Raw genomic sequence first — 18,800 nt, 5'->3', positions numbered from 1 at the left:
TAGTTGCAATCCTCGAAGGGGCGGTGTCGGGGTGCTGGTGTGTGGACGACACCGCAGCCACCACCTTCCACACGCCCTCTGCCTTGAGTAAATGAGGAGACTCCCGCCCTCCGGTAGTAAACAGAGAGGCAGCTTGGAGGCGGGGCCTAGAGGGGCCCGGAGGATCTCGGAGTGTTGATTGGTCTATTTCTCTGTCTGTAAGGGTATTGACAGTCTCCGCTAGCAGGGCCGCAACTCTCGATTCGACGCCCCTCCCCTCGTGGGCGGGCGCCCGCCCGGAGCTGCGAGGGCGCGTGCGCGAGTGTTTCCCCCGCCACGGCAGTGGCCGCCCGCCCGCGCACAGTCGCAGTCTGCGGGCCAGCTGGGAGGCGGCGGAGGTAACCGAAGGGGGAGGTGGGGCAGCATGGCAGCCTCCTTGCGGCTCCGCGGGGCCGCCTCCGGCCTCCAGTACTGGGCCTGCCGGCGGCAGCAGCCGGCAGGCGCCAGGCTTGCAGCGGGTAAGGTCCTCGCGCCTCTTCCCGGCGTCCCTCCTCGGGCCGGCCCGCTCCTCGCGACCCGACGGCCCGGAGAGGGCTTTCCTCGGGAGGTCCCGCGGTGGGGTGGAGGGTTAGAACCCCACATTTCGACTGGTCTCAGAGGCCCCCACCCTGCCTCTGCAGTCGCGGGTCGTGGGGCTCAGTGTCCCGTCTCTCATCTGTACCCCATGCCAGATTTGCGAGTTCAACGTCCTTCTCCGTGGGGGAGCGCTCGGCTGGAGGAGCAGTGTTTGCGGCTTGCTTCTTTGGAGCGAGGGCCCCGAGGACATGGGGAGACCCAGCTCCCAGGGTGGACCCCGGCTTTCCCGGGGCTGCACCCTTGAGTGGGCATATGCCTTCGGACTCAGGGGCGGACTGGGGTCGAATCCCTCCGTCCGTGTGATAGGCACAGCCTCACACTCCTGCAAAGGCTTGTTACCCTTGACCCGCGAGGCGGGTTTACCCCCCCATTCCGTAACTGTGCTGCCCGAAAGTTGTCCCTTCTGTCAAATTATTAACCACGGCATTTTAAAAAAAAGGAAGACTGAATCTATTCCTCCTCCCTTCTTCTCTGACTCCCTCCAAACCATTAAGTTACCAGCTAACCAGGGATGTAGGGAAGAGGGCAGCTTGTAGAGGTAAGTGAAGATCCACAGAGAACCAATTCCAGGGTGTTCATTTTTCACGTGACACCCTTGAGGCCTCTTGAATAAGTGAACTAGGAGATAGCTGTCCAGGAAGGAGGTTTTGATTTTTCTTCAAATTCTACATTTTTTCTGACGTTTGGAAGTGATAAACTGCCTAGCAAGTCCAAGGCCTTGAGTTCAAACTCCAGTACTAGAGCGGGGGAGGGCAGACAGTGGGGCAAGAAAAAAAGAAAAGTTGATTGACTTGTTGGGACAGTGCCATTGTGTGTGGATAAAAGCTAGTTGTTTTTTTTTTTAACAAGGCACAGTTTGGCACAGTCATATTAAGGATTAGCCAAAAATTATTGGTATTTGGCTGGGGGGGGTGAAGCTCAAGAGTTTGCCTAACATGCTCCATTCTCTGAATTCATCCTCAGCAGTGAAGAGCAAAGACCCTCATAGTATTAACTTTTTCCTGATCTTTGCTTTTAAAAAGTATCCTGTTGAAAAGCCAAGAGCTTGTGACTCACAACCTGTAATCTTAGCTCAGGCTCAGGCTGAGATCTGAGCATTGTCGTTCAAAGCCAGCCTGGGCAGGAAAGACCCTGAGTTTCTTATCTCCAAGTAATCAGCAAAAAGCCAGAAGTGGAGCAGTGACCCAAGTAGTAGAATGCTAGACTTGAGCAGACAGAGGTCAGGAACAGCACCCAGGCCCTGAGTTCAAGCTCCAGGACTGGCACAAAAAAAAATGAAACAACAAATATATCCTATTGAGAAATTAAGTAATGAACAGATGGTTCCTAGTCTTTCCCCTCAGGAAAACATATTCATTCTTTTCATGCTCCAGAAAGACAGGCTCTATGTGGTGAAAAGATAAGTTTGGCAGGCAATCATAGTGACAAGGTTTGTTTATTTGATCTGCAAAAAATATTTCTTCCTTTGGAGATATAATAGCATTAGTCACTTTTCCATGTTACTGAAAGAACTATAGTTTCACATGAATGCACAGTTCTTTCAGATAGATTAGCTGAGGAAGATGTATTTGCTGTTTAGTGGTTTTGAAATGTGTTTTAATGATATGTAATGAATCCTCAATGTGCTTTTTATAAGTTATGAAAGTCTGTAGAATTTATGATGGAAGAAGTTGAGGCCTAAAACTCTAATATTTGTTTTTGATAGCTGGAAGGACCTAACTCAAAATGCTAGTTAGACCACTTTAGCATATGACCTTTTGCTTAAGGTTCTTTGGCCTAAAGGTATGTGAAAAGAGTTTTGAAAAATGTTAAATGGTTTTGTGATGATGTGTTTGTATTTGAACCCTGTGGAATTTTTCCCCCTCAGATTTTGGATTTTGAAGTCAGGGCTTTGCATTCTTGAGGCCTGCTGACAATCTGTTACTTAACATCTTTGCTAGTTATTTTCGGGATAGTCTCTTGGACTTTACTGCCCAGGCTGGCTTCAAACTACAATCCTCTGGATCTCAGCTTCCTGAATTGCTAGGATTATGTTTGTGAGCCACTGGCACCTGGCCTTGTAGAATTGTTTTAAACATTTCTATTAGTGTTGTTTTACCACTAAGTGTTAACTCTTTTGAATTTCAACTTAAAAAAAAAAATAGTTGTACAAAAGAGTTTCTGCTCAACAAGTCAGATTATAAGGAGAATTTATCTTGATCATGTCGCCCCTTTCAGCTTTCTCCTCCATCTTTCCCAAACCTATCCATATGCTCAGGTTACATAGTTCAACTTGAATTTCAACTCTTTAAAAAGACTAGAAAAATCGTCATGTAAATTTGGAGTCTAGGGACATTAAAAAATAGTTCAAGGGCTAGGAAGGTGGCTCAGTGGTAGAGCGCTTGCCTTGCATACATGAGGCTCTGGGTTCGATTCCTCAGCACCACATAAGCAGAAAAAAAAGGCCGGAAGTGGTGCTGTGGCTCAAGTGGTAGAGCACTCTCCTTGAGCTGAAGAGCTGAGGGACAGCGCCCAGGCCCAGAGTTCAGGCCCCACGACCGGACCTAAAAAAAAAAGAAACAAAAACCAAAAAATAGTTCAAATAGTAATATTAGCATTTTGAGTTCTGTGGGAGTCTTTGCCCCCTTAGTATGCTTAAGATGTCTATATAATGTGGACAGTAATATTATAAGGTTCCAATATAATTTATTATTTAAAAAAAGATGGGACCTGCCAGGCGCCCGTGGCTCATACCTATAATCCTAGCTACTCAGGAGGCTGAGATCTGAGGATTACAATTCAAAGCCAGCTTCGGCAGAAATGTCCCTGTGAGACTTTTACTTCCATTTAACCACTTAAAAACTGGAAGGAAAGGGGTGCTGTGGAGCACTAGCCTTGATCAAAAGAGCTCAGTGACAGACCCTGAGTTTAAGCCACAAGATGGACAGAGAGAGAGAGAGAGAGAGAAAGAGAGAGAGAGAGAGAGAGAGAGAGAGAGAGAGAGAGAGAAAGAGAGAGAGACCTGCTAGGCCCTGATGGTGGATCCCTAGCCCAGGAAGCCAGCCAAACAAGCATGGCCCCCTAGTTCAAACCCTGGTGTAGGCAATAAAACAAAACTAAACAAAAAAAACATAAACCTAAAGTAACTGGTCAGTAGTGCCACCTTAATTTTAATATATTTAATGCTTTGCAAAGGAAATAGAAAAAAAAGAGAACTATTAAACTATATACATAGTACTGTTACATTGGCCATTTAATAGAAGTAAATTTTGTATTTATTTATTTTTTTGTCAGTCATGAAGTCAGAATTCTAGGCCTGGGTGCTGTTCCTCAGCACTTCAGCTCAAGGCTAATGCTCTACCACTTGAGCCACAGCACCACTTCTGGCTTTTTCTGCTTATGTGGTGCTGAGGAATCAAATCAGGGCCTCATGCATGCAAGTCAAACACTCTACCACTGAGCAAACTTCCCAGCCCTGTATTTAATTTTAAAATGTAATTTAGTTTTAAAACTTTTGTTGTTTTTGTATATGTGTGTGTAACAGAACTGTGGCTTGAACTTAGGGCCTGAGTGTTGTCTCTTAGTTATTTCTTGAGATAAGAGTCTAATGGACTTTTCCTGCTTATGCTAGCTTTGAACTATGATTTTCAGATCTCAGCCTCCTGAGTAGCGAGGATTACAATCATGAGCCAAAGGTGCTGGGCTTAGACTATTTCTGTATAGAGGAAAAAAAAAAACCCTACATACAGCAACCCTCTAACCTTCTAGTAATTCATCAGCACTTACATGGAAAAATAATTATCAGGACAATTTAAAGTGACTGATCTGGGCGCCAGGCCTGTAATCCTAGTTATTCAGGAGACTGAGATCTGAGGGTCACGGTTCAAAGCCAGCCCCAGCAGGAAAGTCTGTGAGCCTCTTATCTCCAATAAACCACTCAGAAAACCTGAAGTGGCGCTGTTGCTCAAGAGGTAGAGCACTAACCTTGAGCTGAAGAGCTGAGGGACAGCGCCAGAGTTCAAGCCCCATACAACAAAAAGTGACTGACCACCTGACTATAGGTAGGATGAGAACATTAACTGATATTGTATATAGCAATGGGTATAATATTTTTTAATTGATTCTTTGTGTGTATGTGATCTCTCCCTTCAAAGCAGCATAATTCTAGCATAAATCAAATACATAATGACTTCTTCCCAAAATTTCATTAGCTTCCAGGGTAACACATGAAGCTCTGAAAAGCTGCATGTGGTCCTAGAACTAAAGTTTATTCTTTTTTTTTTGTTGGTTGTGGGGCTTGAACTCTGGGCCTGGGCACTGTCCCTCAGCTCTTCAGCTCAAGGCTAGTGCTCTACCACTTGAGCTACAGTGCCACTTCCGGTTTTCTGGTGGTTTTTTGGAGATGAGAGTTTCACAGACTTTCCTGCCCAGGCTGGCTTTGAACCTAGATCTTCAGATCTCAGCCTTCTGAGTAGCTAGGATTATAGGCGTGAGCCATCGGTGCCTGGCTAAAGTTTATCTTTAACTTGTGAAGTGATGTAGAAGGATACTTGTTTACTAAATTAGGAAATTTATTACTAAAATAGTTTGACTCAGCTTGAAAGGTCTTCCTAGAATAAGTCACCACCTTTACTAACTTTTAGCGTGAAAGTAGTGCTCATTATATAATATTTCATAAAGTAGGATCCAACATTGTAGGCACTATAGTTATCTCTTATTTAATATCCAGTTTCCCTCTTTTGCATTTCTGCTATTACATTCTAAAAATGCTAAATGAAAAGAAACTTTGGAAGAGATACCATGTTCATATAACTAAAAAATATTTGTTAGAATTATTCTGCTTTATTATTAGTTATTATTAATCCATCATTGCACCTAATTTTTTTATTGCAGGTATGTATGTAGTTATAGAAAAAAACTATATATATACATGTGTAGACCATATGTATAGAGTTTGGGGCCATCCACAATTTCAGACATTCACTAAGAATCTGGATTGTGGCCCCTCTTGCATAAGGGTAAATTACTGTAGGGTATAATCTTACACATAATGGAAAAAATGTGTTCAAAGACAGAGGGGTTTGTAAAACTTTTGAGTGTTTATTTATTTGTTTGTTAGTCTTGAGGCTTGTGAACTCAAGGGCTGGGCACAGTCCCTGAGCTTCTTTTGCTCAAGGCTAGTACTCTACCACTTGAACCACAGCACCACTTCCAGCTTTTTCTGTGGCACTGAGGAAATGAACTCAGGGAATCATGTGTTCTGGGCAGCCAGCACTTTACTACTGAGTTGCATTCTGACCCCAACAGTGTTTATTTTTGTGTAATGAGATTAACATTTTTCCATACAATTTTGTACTCTTCGATGCTTTCCAATTTTGTGTAATGAACATGTATTATTTTGATTAGGAAAAAAATTTGGGCATATAAAATAATCTGTTATGTATTTTGAAACCAAGATGTGGATAACTTGGCTCATGTTGAGTTTGAGAAAACATACCTGTAAACTTGCACCTATAGATATAGAAACTAATGCCAAAGTTTCAAGTTACTTTCTTTACCAATCAACCAGTATTGTCTTTGTATTATGTTGACTGATTCTTCTGCTCCCACCCTGCAGCCCTCCCATTTTGTCTGTGTTCCGACTGCTTTTTCTAAGCATTAATGTTAGAACTTACTTAAAGGAACAAGCATTTTTAGTGTTAAATTTTTCAGGGAAATGATTCCATGACTCTCCTTTGGATTTTTGCCATCTATGTGCAAATTCTTTTATTTTCTAGGCTCTCCTGCTGTTTTTATCTTCACTAAAAACTTGTGCCCTAAATGCTTCCATATCATTAATCTCTTTGGCTCTTTCTTTTAACCTACTAGGCAAAAGGACCATCTGGTGCATAGTATTTGTCACATGGTACTACTTCTTGTTAATAAAAGTAGTGTTACTGACTTACCATGTGCTAGGCATTATTAAATGTTTTGCATGCATGCATTATCTTAAGTAATCTTTACAGTAACCTTCTGAAGTCAGTCCTCTAGTTGATAAAGCTTAGTATCCAGAGAAGTAACTTGTTACTTTAAGGACAAACATCTAAGAAATAACCTCATCTAGAGCTCTTAAAATCAGGGACAATTTTAAACTTAATCATCCTCAGTAAATTACCTCTAGTTCTTTTGACATCAGTTCAGCTAGTTATACTATTACTTTTTCTCTAACTTTGCCACAAAAGATTAGGGAATATTGAAAACTTTATCATAATATTCATGTACTCATTTTTTTTGGGGGGTCTGGTCGTGGGGCCTGAACTCTGGGCCTGGGTGCTGTCCCTCAGCTCTTCAGCTCAAGACTAGCACTCTACCACTTGAGCCACAGCTCCACTTCCGGCTTCTTTTTCTTTTTGCTTATGTGGTGCTGAGGAATCGAACCCAGGGCCTCATGCATGCAAGGCAAGCACTCTACCACTGAGCCACCTTCCCAGCCTCAAGGTGTATGTCACTGCCTAGTTTGGAGTGATTTTTTTTTCTTTTTTTCATGTACTCATTTTTTAACTTCCTCAACTTCTACAACCTTCTAGAATCTTATTATAATTTCTATTTTCCCAAGATTTCATAAGAACTAATCTTCTGGTTGGTATAGCTCCCTCTGTGAACTTGCTGACTAACCATGCTGTTTATTCTTATCATTACACCGGTCTTTTGGTCACTCTTCTTTCATTTCCATAAAGTCCCTTCCAAGGGATTGTCTGTATCCAGAATCAAACTTATTTATAGTCAGGAGTTTCACTGATGCTTTAGATTCTAATATTTTTGTCAACCTGCTGCTCAAATTCTGAGTAATCTCTGATGTCTCTTCTCTGAACCTTTCCCCTGGCTACCCCTTAAATCACAGTTTACTGATTAGATACAATACTTTCATAGTCTTGTTCATTTCCCATTACATTTTCAGACTTCCCACATCTTCCAGTTTTTTTTTTTACTTAGTGATGGCAGCTCCTAACTTAGACAGTTGGCAGATATAGCATTACCCTGCATTGCTTAGACAGTTTGGAACCTGACCCTGAATGTAGGAGGAGAAGATATTGGAGTTTCAACTTTCAGTGTGTCATGGTTGTTGTAATACAGTTCACTTTTACTGGATCGACTTTATTGTTTTTTTTTTTTTTTTCCTAGTCCTGGGGCTTGAACTCAGGGCATGGGCTCTGTCCCTGAGCTTCTTTTGCTTAAGACTTGCACTCTACTACTTGAGCCACTTCTGCCTATTTCTGTTTATGTGGTACTGAGGAATCAAATCCAGGGCTTCACCCATGTTAGGCAAGCATTCTACCACTAAGCCACATTCCCAACCCCTGGATCCACTTTATATAACCATTTTTATTCTAATTGCTTCATAAATGGCTTATTTCATATGGTTACTTTTTCATCTGTATAACTTATTAAACACTCACTGTGCGCCAATTCATTTATTTCATTTTTTAATGAAAGTAGTTATAAAAATAACATGCCTGAGGTAAAAGTTCAAAGGGCTATAGAATAAGTAAGAATCTCCTCTTCAAATTTAGATCCATTACTTTTATCTTCCTGGATGTAAGTACTGTTTCTTATGTATCCATATAGCAAGTCAGAAGAATAAGTACAATATAATCTTTTTTTCACTCGATAATTTATCCTGGAGATCTTTCCTATGATTTTAGGTAACTATTACATTTAAACAATATTTGCATATTTCATTCTCCTGATTTAGTATGACTTATCAAGTAACCTATTATGCATATTTGATTATAACTTTAATGCCCTAGTATCATGTATTTCGTTATTTGGAGTTTTTCTGCTATGATAAACAGTGCTATAATAAACTCTATCATTGTGTTCTTCAGAGTTTGAGACCAGCAAAGTATAGCCTATAGTTGGGTACCTGTTTTTATAACTGAAACTACATTGGAACATGGCCACACACATTTGTTCATATATAGTCTAGGGCAGGATTAGTGGGATAGTTGTGACAGAGGCCTTTTTGCTTGAAAAGCTGGATTGCTTTCTTCCGTTCTTTCATTCTTTTGTTCTTGTCCTGGGGCTTCAACTCAGGGCCTGGGCACTGTCCTTGAGCTTCTTTTGCTCAATGCTAGCACTGTACCCCTTAAGCCACAGGGCCACTTCTGGCCTTTCTGTATATGTGATACTGAGGAATTGAACCCAGGGCTTCATGCATGCTAGCTAGGCAAGCAGTCTACCACTAAGCCACATTCCCAGCCCTAGTATAATTTTCTTTATTTGTTTATTGGGATTTATTGAGGTTGTTGGAAGAATACATGGGGTTTATAGTTTTCATGTTTAGAAAAAATTTGACCATAAGTTTTTTTATGTAATTATTTTTTCTGTCTTTATTACTCTCATTTCAGGACTCTAGTTACATAGTATTTGGCTAGCAGGAGCTGTCTCATAGCTTATCATGCTCTTTTCATTTCTAAATTTTCTTTGTTTTGAATAATTTCTTTGCCACTAAGATTATTGTTCTTTTCTTCAGTGTCTTTTTTTTTTTTTTTGGTTGGTCATGGGGCTTTAGCTCTTCAACTCAAACCAAGTACTCTACCACTTGAGCCACAGCTCCACTTCTGGTTTTCTGGTAGTGTATTGGAGATAAGAATCTCACAGACTTTCCTGCCCAGGCTGTTTTTGAACTGTGATCCTTAGAGCTCAGCCTCCTGAGTAGCTAGAATTATAGGCATGAGCCACTGTGCCTGGCCTTCAGTGTCTTTTATATTGTTAATCTTACAAGATATTTTTATTTTGCATGTAGAATTTATCTCAAGAAATTCATTTGGGCTAAAAATATCTTTAGTATCTCTTCTTTTGGAATGTTATGGACAACAGTTTTTAATACTTTTTACTTCTAAATCTAATTTCTGTGTAATTTCAGGGTTGGTTTCATTTTTTTTCTCTGACTTCTATATATACTCATTCCATTGGACTTCAGAGAGGTTCAACTTTTGGGCTTTATTCTCTTTTTTTCTCATTTGATTTTATGAGTGGCTATAAATTCAACTGTTACTTAAAAACAAATGGTTTCCTCTGATCATACAAAAGAGTATTTATCAAAAGAACTTTAGGAAATAAAACAAGTTTCTTTTTTTCTGTTTTTCTCTTCTTTTTATTCTTTTTGTCTGTTTTGATATCTTTGGGAGTGTAAGGGGGAAGCATAGAAATTTAGGGACTAAGGGTGAACAAATATAGCAATGGTACTTTCTGGACACTATGTTGAAAATGAACTGTACAACTCGTAGGGAGAAAAAAACAGAGAGAGTAAGAAGTAACAACAACAACAGATGATTTCTCCTCTTGACCTTGAAGACTTAGTCTTAATATTTCTTTTTTTTCTTTTTTTGTATAGGTGGTAGGGCTTGAACTGGTCCTGAGCGCTGTCCCTCAGCTCTTCAGCTCAAGGCTAGCTCTCTATCACTTGAGTCATAGTGTCACTTCCAGTTTTCCGGTGGTTCATTGGAGATAAGAATCTCATGAACTTTCCTGCCTGGGCTGGCTTTGAACTGTGATCCTCAGATCTCAGCCTCCTGAGTAGCTAGGGTTACAGGTGTGAGCCACCGGTGCTTGGCTTGTTCTTAATATTTCTAACAGTTTGTTGGACATTTTTCAGTTCATTATCAGTTTACCCTATTTAAAACTGAACCACGTCTCCTATTAATATTACTCTTGGTGCCACTTTTTATCTTTTCCTTATTTTAGCCCATAATCCAATCTATTTTTCATTCTTTCATGCTTTTAATTTTTCATACTTGTTTCTTCTATTTCTATCCTTTAACTTAACTTTGTTAAGGACTGTTTTGTCCATCCAAAGTTGATATATTGAAATCCTAACCTCCCATGTGATACAATTAGTAGATGAGACCTCTGAGAATTAGGTTATAGGGTAGAGCCCTCATGAGTAGAATCAATGTCCCTGTAAGAAGAGACATAAGAACATGTCTTCTCTCTTGAGGATGCAGTGAGAAAAGGGCTAACTGTATACTAGAAAGACTTGGAATCTGCTGACATATTGAATACCTTCATTTTGGATTTCTAGGCCTCCAGAATTAATGAGAAATAAATTATTGTTTAATTCATCTAGTCTATGGTATGTTTGTTTTAACAGCCTGGATTATGACCCGTAGTATGACTATCACTTTTATATTGATCTTCCTGCAGGCATCAGGCTCTTTCATCTATTTTAATCTATACACTATTGTGTTTCTAAAGCATATGTCTAATTTTGTTATTTCTTTGCCCAACCCTGCAGTATTTACCTTTTGCACGTAAAATACCATCAATTTGCTTAGTATGTTTTCTAGCCTTCCATATTGTGCTCATGTTATTTAGTCTAGTCTTAGCTGCTGTTTTGTCTGTTGTTTCTTTGGGTGTGTTGTTTGAAGAATGGAGGGACTGTGTGGTTACAAGTGAAAAATACAATCACATTAGTTGGATTTGAATATTGGTGCTATAATTTTAGAAAGTTTTCGTCAGTTTACTTAAAATTACAAATGTGTCAGGGTTTCCAACTGAAAGATGGACTTGATGACATATAACAATATTCCCTTTAAACTGTTTATTAGTGGGTGTTGTAATAAATACTATCACTGTTTCTTTTCTAGTTGCTTGAATATACTCATGTTTCATTTTCTCTGTAGAGTTCCTTTATTTATTTATTTATTGCCATTTGAAACTTTTTTTTTTGTCAGTCATAGGGCTTGAACTCTGGGCCTGGGTGCTGTTCCTGAGCTCTTTAGCTCAAGGCTAGCACTGTACCACTTGAGCCACAGCACCACTTCCAGTTTTCTGAGTGGTTTATTGGAGATAAGAGTCTCACAGCCTTTCCTGCCTGGGTTAGTTTGAACTACAATCCTCAGATCTCACCTTTCTGAATAGCTAGGATTACAGGTGTGAGCTGTCGGTTAGTATTTTTGTGTACTTTATGTCCTCTTAGATTTTAGAGGTTAAAGTGTGTGTCATTCATGCCTCTGGCATGGTTACATATAAATGATTGTTGCTTAATTCTTGCTAAGTATGTGAATGAATTATAGTTCTCCCTTGTCATACTTGTTACATGTCGAACCTAGAATAGTGCTTGTTAAATTAACTGCCTTTAAAATATAGTCTTCCTGGTTTCTTATGGATTTAGATTGTTAAATTATATCATTCCAGGGCTGGGAATGTGGCTTAGCGATAGAGTGCTTGCCTAGCATACATGAAGCCTTAGGTTTGATTCCTCAATACTACATAAACAGAAGTTGTGCTGTGGGTTCAAGTGGTAGAGTGCTAGCCTTGAGCAAAAGAAACTCAGGGACAGTGCCCAGGCCCTGTCTGGCAAAAAAAAAAAAATAAATAATATATATATATATATATATGTATATATATATATATATATATCTTTATTTTTCCAGTGTTAACGTAGTGGTCTGGCATAATCATGCTACATTTTCTTTCAGACTATTCTTGTTAATTTTCTAAAAAGCCTTAGAGTTTTCTAACCAGATGTACATCTCATTCTGTTTAATTTCAAAATAAAATTTCAATTAGGTGTTGTTTCTGACATGGAACCCCCGTGGGCCAGAAAGTTAAACCAAGTGTGTGTTAAACTTAACATGATATTATAATGTTGCACAAGAATGGCACTCATATTTAATGGTAGTGGAAGAGCCAGCCATGAAATTAAAAGGAATTAATAATGCTTCTAACCCAGTAAGACGCTCTTAAGCATTAGAGGTTTAAATAGCTTGATTTTATGAAATCTTATATTAAGATTAAGCTCCAGGAAGAATAGGGGTCAGTCATTTGAGAGGATCTGAAACTTAAAACAAGGGTGACTGATTTGTTATTACACTACACAATTTTTAAAAATTTTGTTTGTTAGTTTTACAGGGGGAGGTGATTTTCATTGTTTCATCTCTGGACATATTTACACTATATTTCAATCAATCTCTAACCCCTATATCCTAACCCTCAAAATAGCCTTTTCAGCATTATATAGTTTTAAAACTGGAATCCTAGAAAGAGAAAGGAAGAATATGCACCAAATGCAAGGGCAAGTAGAAGTATTTCTCTTTTTTTCAAGAGATTGTGAGCTTTTCAATGGCAGGTATCATATCTTGCTGTCTTTCTCTGAACTCTTATCAGTATTTCATGCATATTTGTATTTCATGAATATTTGTTGAGTGGTATTTGTTGAAGTTCTAAAATCTGAGAGATTGTATTTTATGTTACTTTCATGCTGTTGTAAAGCTTTCTTATTCACAAATCATTACTTGGTTGTGTTTTCTCAAGGTGATTTCATAAAGCCTTTTATGTAAGAAAAAAAGGATAAGTAAAATAAACTATATACAGTTTCAACTTTCTTCTTTCATTTCTACTTCTTTCCTTGCTAACTTCTCTTTTCTGAAGGTAAAAGATCAAGTTTTGAGACTATTGCCTTTGCCATTTAAAGCTTACCAGATCATTCTTTTTCCCACCCACAGGACTAACTGTGGTTGAAATACATTTTCCTGGGTTTAACATTTTATTTATTTATTTGGTGCTGGGGGTTGAACCCAGGGCCTTTCACATTCTAGGCACATTTTGAGCCACTAAACTATACCCCCAGACCAGGATTTCTTTTCATGCCATTGGAAGGGATGGTTTCTGTAATTCTGGGAGTAGGAAGGTAGAAAATTTTCACATTCTCGGGCCCTATTCAGGATAAAGGTCATTCATTCTTTTTGTATATATTATTAAAACAGATAACATAGGCAGGAAGACTCTAAATACTTAACATAATAGGTAACTCATAAGCATTTTATAAATGATAATTATTAAGTTTATTGTTAAAATTGAGAAAGGAACACTGTAGAGGTAGCAAGTAGGAGAGATTATTTAAAATTTTGTGAATATTTCCTGGAGAAATAATTTGAATTTAATATACTTGCACATTTTTATGTTTAAATGCAGTTGGCTATTAGTATAAAACTAGCCTTCAATATTTTAATAGGAAATATTAAATAATAGGTCCGTTAATATTAAAAGACTATTTACAATAAAAAATGTTATCTACACCTATTGAAAGTAATATATTGAAATCAGTGTGTTCTAGGTCAATGGCTTCCAAGACTCCAGTTGGATTCATTGGACTGGGCAACATGGGAAATCCAATGGCAAAAAATCTCATGAAACATGGCTATCCACTCATCGTTTATGATGTATTCCCTGAGGCATGCAAAGAATTTCAAGAGGCAGGTGAACAGGTATGGACTTTTCTTTAGATTTATTTTAGATTTTGATATTTAAAAATATGGGAGCTTCTTGGAAGTATACTTAGTGGAGTTGTGAACTTAATTCATTGTAAACTTAAAAAAAATTTGTGTTGCCATTAATTCAATATTGAGATGTACAACAAAGGAGTGCTTCCATTAGTTACCAGGAAGGGGTCTGCTTTTTAACAGGTTATCTGGAGTATTTCCCAAGTTTGAGCTGGGAACCTTACTTTGCTCCATTTGTTTGTTTGTTGTTTGTGCTGTTAAAGAGTTGGTTTGGTAGAAGTAGCCACCCATGTTAAGACACTGTTGTCTTGGAACAAGAGTAGGTTTAGAGATAGAAAGCTTAGCTTGATTCCCAGATCATGGTGTCTTAATTAAGGGAAGTTATTTTACGTCAGCTACGTTCTCATCTGTAATACATGAATGATGACAACTTATGTTATTAGATGGTGAAACTCAAATGAGAGAATATATGTGAATGACTTTGTAAATATTGTATAACAGCACTGTGTAAATACATATTAGTTATTAGTCATAAACCAAGAGACAATCTACAAACATAATGAGAAGTTTGAATTAGTGTGTTGCTTTTAGGTGATTATTTATGCTATAAGGATTTTGGGATTAGAATCATGTCTTATGGTAGCATCTGCTATTGTATTTGGATATGTTAAACTTTATGGTAACTCAAATGACAAGCTCAGTATTAGTATCTGAATTTTGAGTTTTGTTTTTCTTAGATATGAAGGAAAATTTTTTACAAGTTGTAGAATGACAATTAAGGGTGAAATATCCTAGAACTAGGAGAATACTAAAAACTTCCTGAGAAATACATAGTAATGTGAGAGAAAATAGAATTAAATATCCAACTTCTGGATAATGGACTTGAAAGTAAATACAATGAGAAACGCAATGCCTAGGTGAAAAGCAGATTTAGGTAACTTAGGGGTCTTTGGAAGGCCTCAGGATCCTGTATCTTCTTTCCTGCCATAGCTTGGATGCCATCTGTAAATGGCAGAAATGTTGTGTGATAATGTGAATATAATCTTGAAATGTGTGAGGGTATTTTGAAACTTTTATGACAATATAGTTTGTGGAAACTTAGACTTTATTCTCAGTGGTGCAGACCTAGAGTTGACCTGAAACAACTTAGGGACTTAGTTTTGCTGGAAAAAATAAATCACTTATTTTGCTAGAGAATTTGGGAAAGGTGATTTTTCTTTTTGTCATCCTCAGATACAGTAGAGCATTTTAAGTTTATAGGATGAGTCAATTGTTTATCCAAAAGCAGGTAACTGCTTTTGGATGCACATCTATTTTATGTCACTGTAAACTGGTACATATATACACACATATATGCAAGAGTAACAGTGTTAGTCTCTTTTTTTTTTGGGTCTGGTTGTGAGGCCTGTACTCTGGGCCTGGGTGCTGTCCCTCAGCTCTTCAGCTCAAGGCTAGCGCTCTACCACTTGAGCCACAACGCCACTTCCGGCTTTCTTTTTTTCCTGCTTATGTGGTGCTGAGGAATCGAACCCGGGGCCTCATGCATGCAAGGCAAGCGTTCTACCACTGAGCCACCTTCCCAGCCCGAAAAGTGTAATCTTGCTCAAGATGCATTGTACTTAAAAACTGATGTATGAACAATAACTCCTTTGTACAACTACTTAAAGATAATGAAATATAAGTAAAAATAGAATTTAACTAAAAAGTGAAATTGAATCATGTCTACTTGGACTTTAAGAGGAGCTTATGGCCTTTTAAATTGTTGTTAATGCTTTTACTCTTCTCTCCATGTCAGTAGCACTTTCATCTTACTTCTGGAATAGCTGAAATGACTGTTTTGCAAATCTTTTCTGATTTTCCTCAGATCTCTAGAACTTTCTGATCCTCTGCCTGTAGAACCTCATATACTCTCAACTTACCTTCCTCTTTTACCTTTGTTCGCCAACAAAATTCTTCTTCTGTATAAATTTTAGTAGGTCGAAGGGAGGCTACTTTATGAGAAAGTATAGTCATAGCCATGAGATACATACATTATGATGACTATATGATTTTATATGGACTTGGGAAGAAACTAGAACCCATAATACACTGCTGGTATGGTGTAGAATGTCACTTTTGAAGAGATTTGGAGTTTCTCAAGTAATTAAGTATAGAGATATGTCTAGCAATTGAACTCCTAGATATATACCCAAGAGAAGTAAAACATGTATCCACACAGCAAGTTCTGTATACCAGTATTATTCATAATAGCCAAAAGGTGGAAACAACTCAATTGTATGTTAGTGGATAAACAAAATGTATGCATACATTAGAATATTATTTATAATGAAAAAAATGAAGTGCTGATATTTGCTGCACCATAGATGAACTCTTAGAAAACAGGCTCAATGGAAGAAAATATGTTCTGGAGTTCCATTTCTGTAATAAGGAAATTTGCAGAGATGGAAGGCATATTAGCTGCTTCATGTGGAGGAGGAGGAGATGGAGGAAGGTATAGAGAAGTAATAGTTCATGGATATCTTTTGAAAAGGGTAAAAATTGGCCCTGGTGATAGTTGCACATACTTGTGACTGTCGTTAAAGCCATCAAATAATATATCTTAAGTGGACAAGTTGTATAATATACAAATTATAGCTTAGTGAAGCCGTTAGAAGTGGGAAACTGGACATGACCCCAGCAAAAAAGATCTTTCTTTGCTCTTACCAAGCTCCAAGACATATCACCATTTTCGACATAGGGTGTTTAAAGATGGGAGTAAGATAAAAATCTTGAGATGATATCCTTCCTAAGTCTAACATGAAATGTCCTTCCAAGAGACATGAAGGGAGAAGACACAGTCACAGAAAGGCCATTGAAAATGGAGGCGGACTATTTAAAGTTATTCTCCTGCAAATCAAGGAATGCCAGAAGCCACCAGTAGCTAAAAGAAGAAAGAAGAATTTTTTTAGAGCTTTTGGAAGAAGCATTGCCCTGCTAATAATGTGATTTCAGACTTTTGCTCTCCAGAACTGCACATGAGTATGTATTTTTAATTTTTCAGTGGCACTGGAGATTCCTGCTTGCGAGGCAGAAACTCTACAGACATTTGAGTCATGCCTGAAGCTCCTTTTTGCATTGGTCATTTTTGAGATAGGTTCGCTTTTTATACCCAAACAGGCCTGGATTGTGATCCTCCTACTGGTGCTTTACATGTTGCTGTGGATGACACGTGCATGTCATTGCACGCAGCCATTATGCTGTAGTTGAGATTACAAGCTGGAGTCACTACAGCTGGCTAAGTTTCTGTTGTTTTCAGCACTGTGTTTGTGGCAATTTGTTGCTACAACTGTGTGAAACACAGCAAGTACTGGGACTCTATAAAAGGTCTGGATTTGGAATCTGCCTTCACTATTTAGTATCTCTGCGATTTGGGGCAAGATTATTTTTTATTTTATTTCCTTTAATGTCTCCAAACCTTGGTTTCCTTTTGTGTGAAATTAGGATTAAAAAAAAAAATCCAACCATACCTTTTTCTTTTTTTTTGGTCATGGGGCCTGAACTCTGGGACTGGGCGCTGTCCCTCAGCTCTTCAGCTCAAGGCTAGTGCTCTACCACTTGTGCCACAGCACCACTTCCGGCTTTTTTCTTTTTGCTTATGTGGTGCTGAAGAATCAAACCCAGGGCCTCATGCATGCAGGGCAAGGACTCTACCACTGAGCCACCTTCCCAGCTCAACCATACCTTTTTCGTAGGGATGTTAAGAGGATTAAATGAGTTAATATATAGAGAATTTAGAGTAGTGTTTGGTACATAGCAAATACTGTATGTCAATGTTAGGTAGAAATTTATGTTTTTTTTGCACTGTTGTATTCAGCTATTACTTCTTTTTTGTTGTTTGTTTTGTTTTGTTTTTTGTTGGTCATGGGGCCTGAACTTTGGGCCTGGGCACTGACCCTCAACTTTTCATCTCAAGGCTAGTGCTCTACCACTTGAGCCACAGTGCCATTTTCGGCGTATGTGGTCCTGAAGAATTGAACCCAGGGCCTCATGCATGCAAGACAAGCCCTCTACCACCGAGCCACCTTCCCAGCCCAGCTGTTACTTCTTATGTATTACATTCTATTTAACAATTTTTTTTTCCTCCTGAAAGTTACCTTTTGTTGTAATGATTGCTGTAGCTAAGATTCCTGTAAACTACCTTAGCAAAATAGGGGACAGGACCTTCATTAAATCACTAATTCAACAGATATTTCTTGAGTACTTCCTGTGTGCCAGGCACTGGACAGTAGCCCATAACAAGAGTCATAGTTCTCATTATCTTGCCCATGTAATTGTAACCCCTCTGTATAGTATTTTCACAATAAAAAAAATAAAAATTATAGAACAAAGAGTCATAGTTCTTTGGGGACCAGTAGTGGGCATTAGATTATCAAAACACACAAATGTGTGATTCCAAATTTAATAAGGAAGAAAAGGTAAAAGATCATACTAGTTTTGGTCTTGGGGCTTGAACTCTGGGCCTGGGTGCTGTCCCTGAGCTATTCAGCTCAAGGTGAACACTCTGCCCCAGTGCCACTTCCGGTTTTCTGGTGGTTAATTGGAAATAAGAGTCTCACAGATTTTCTTGCCCGGGTTGGCTTTGAACTGTGATCCTCAGATCTCAACATCCTGAGTAGTTAGGATTACAGCCGTGAGCCACCCATGTCTGGCTTTTTTAAAAAAAAAATACAATATTTTAGTTGCAAGGCAGATTAGAGAGTTCTTTAGACATTTAGGTAGACAACTAGAGGATATACAGGGTTTACTCAGGTTAAGAATGAGGTCAAAGGGGAATTTCTTCAATTCCATTTGATGAAGGTTTTTGAGTTAGGTTGGCAGTTGAAGCTTGAGTGCCTGCCATAGGTCCCTAGCTTCCTTACTGCTGTAGTTAGACAAGTTGTTGGATATGACAAGGTGTTGGAT

General features: G+C 38.7%; 1 protein-coding gene across 1 annotated transcript in view; it reads left to right on the top strand.

The window, feature by feature from the left end:
* Positions 1 to 318: 318 nt before the first annotated feature.
* Hibadh (3-hydroxyisobutyrate dehydrogenase) overlaps positions 319 to 18,800 on the top strand; it is a 127,450-nt gene continuing 108,968 nt past the window's right edge. Inside the window, exons 1-2 of the mRNA XM_042684993.1 lie at positions 319 to 497; positions 13,684 to 13,844. Of these exons, the coding sequence (XP_042540927.1) occupies positions 404 to 497; positions 13,684 to 13,844 (255 nt within the window). The 5' untranslated portion in view covers positions 319 to 403. The remainder of the gene's footprint in view (positions 498 to 13,683; positions 13,845 to 18,800) is intronic.

This window comes from Dipodomys spectabilis, unplaced genomic scaffold, assembly GCF_019054845.1.
Source record: "Dipodomys spectabilis isolate Male_0828 unplaced genomic scaffold, ASM1905484v1 ptg000092l, whole genome shotgun sequence".
Taxonomy (NCBI): domain Eukaryota; kingdom Metazoa; phylum Chordata; class Mammalia; order Rodentia; family Heteromyidae; genus Dipodomys; species Dipodomys spectabilis.
This window is presented reverse-complemented; position numbering and strand designations above follow the sequence as displayed.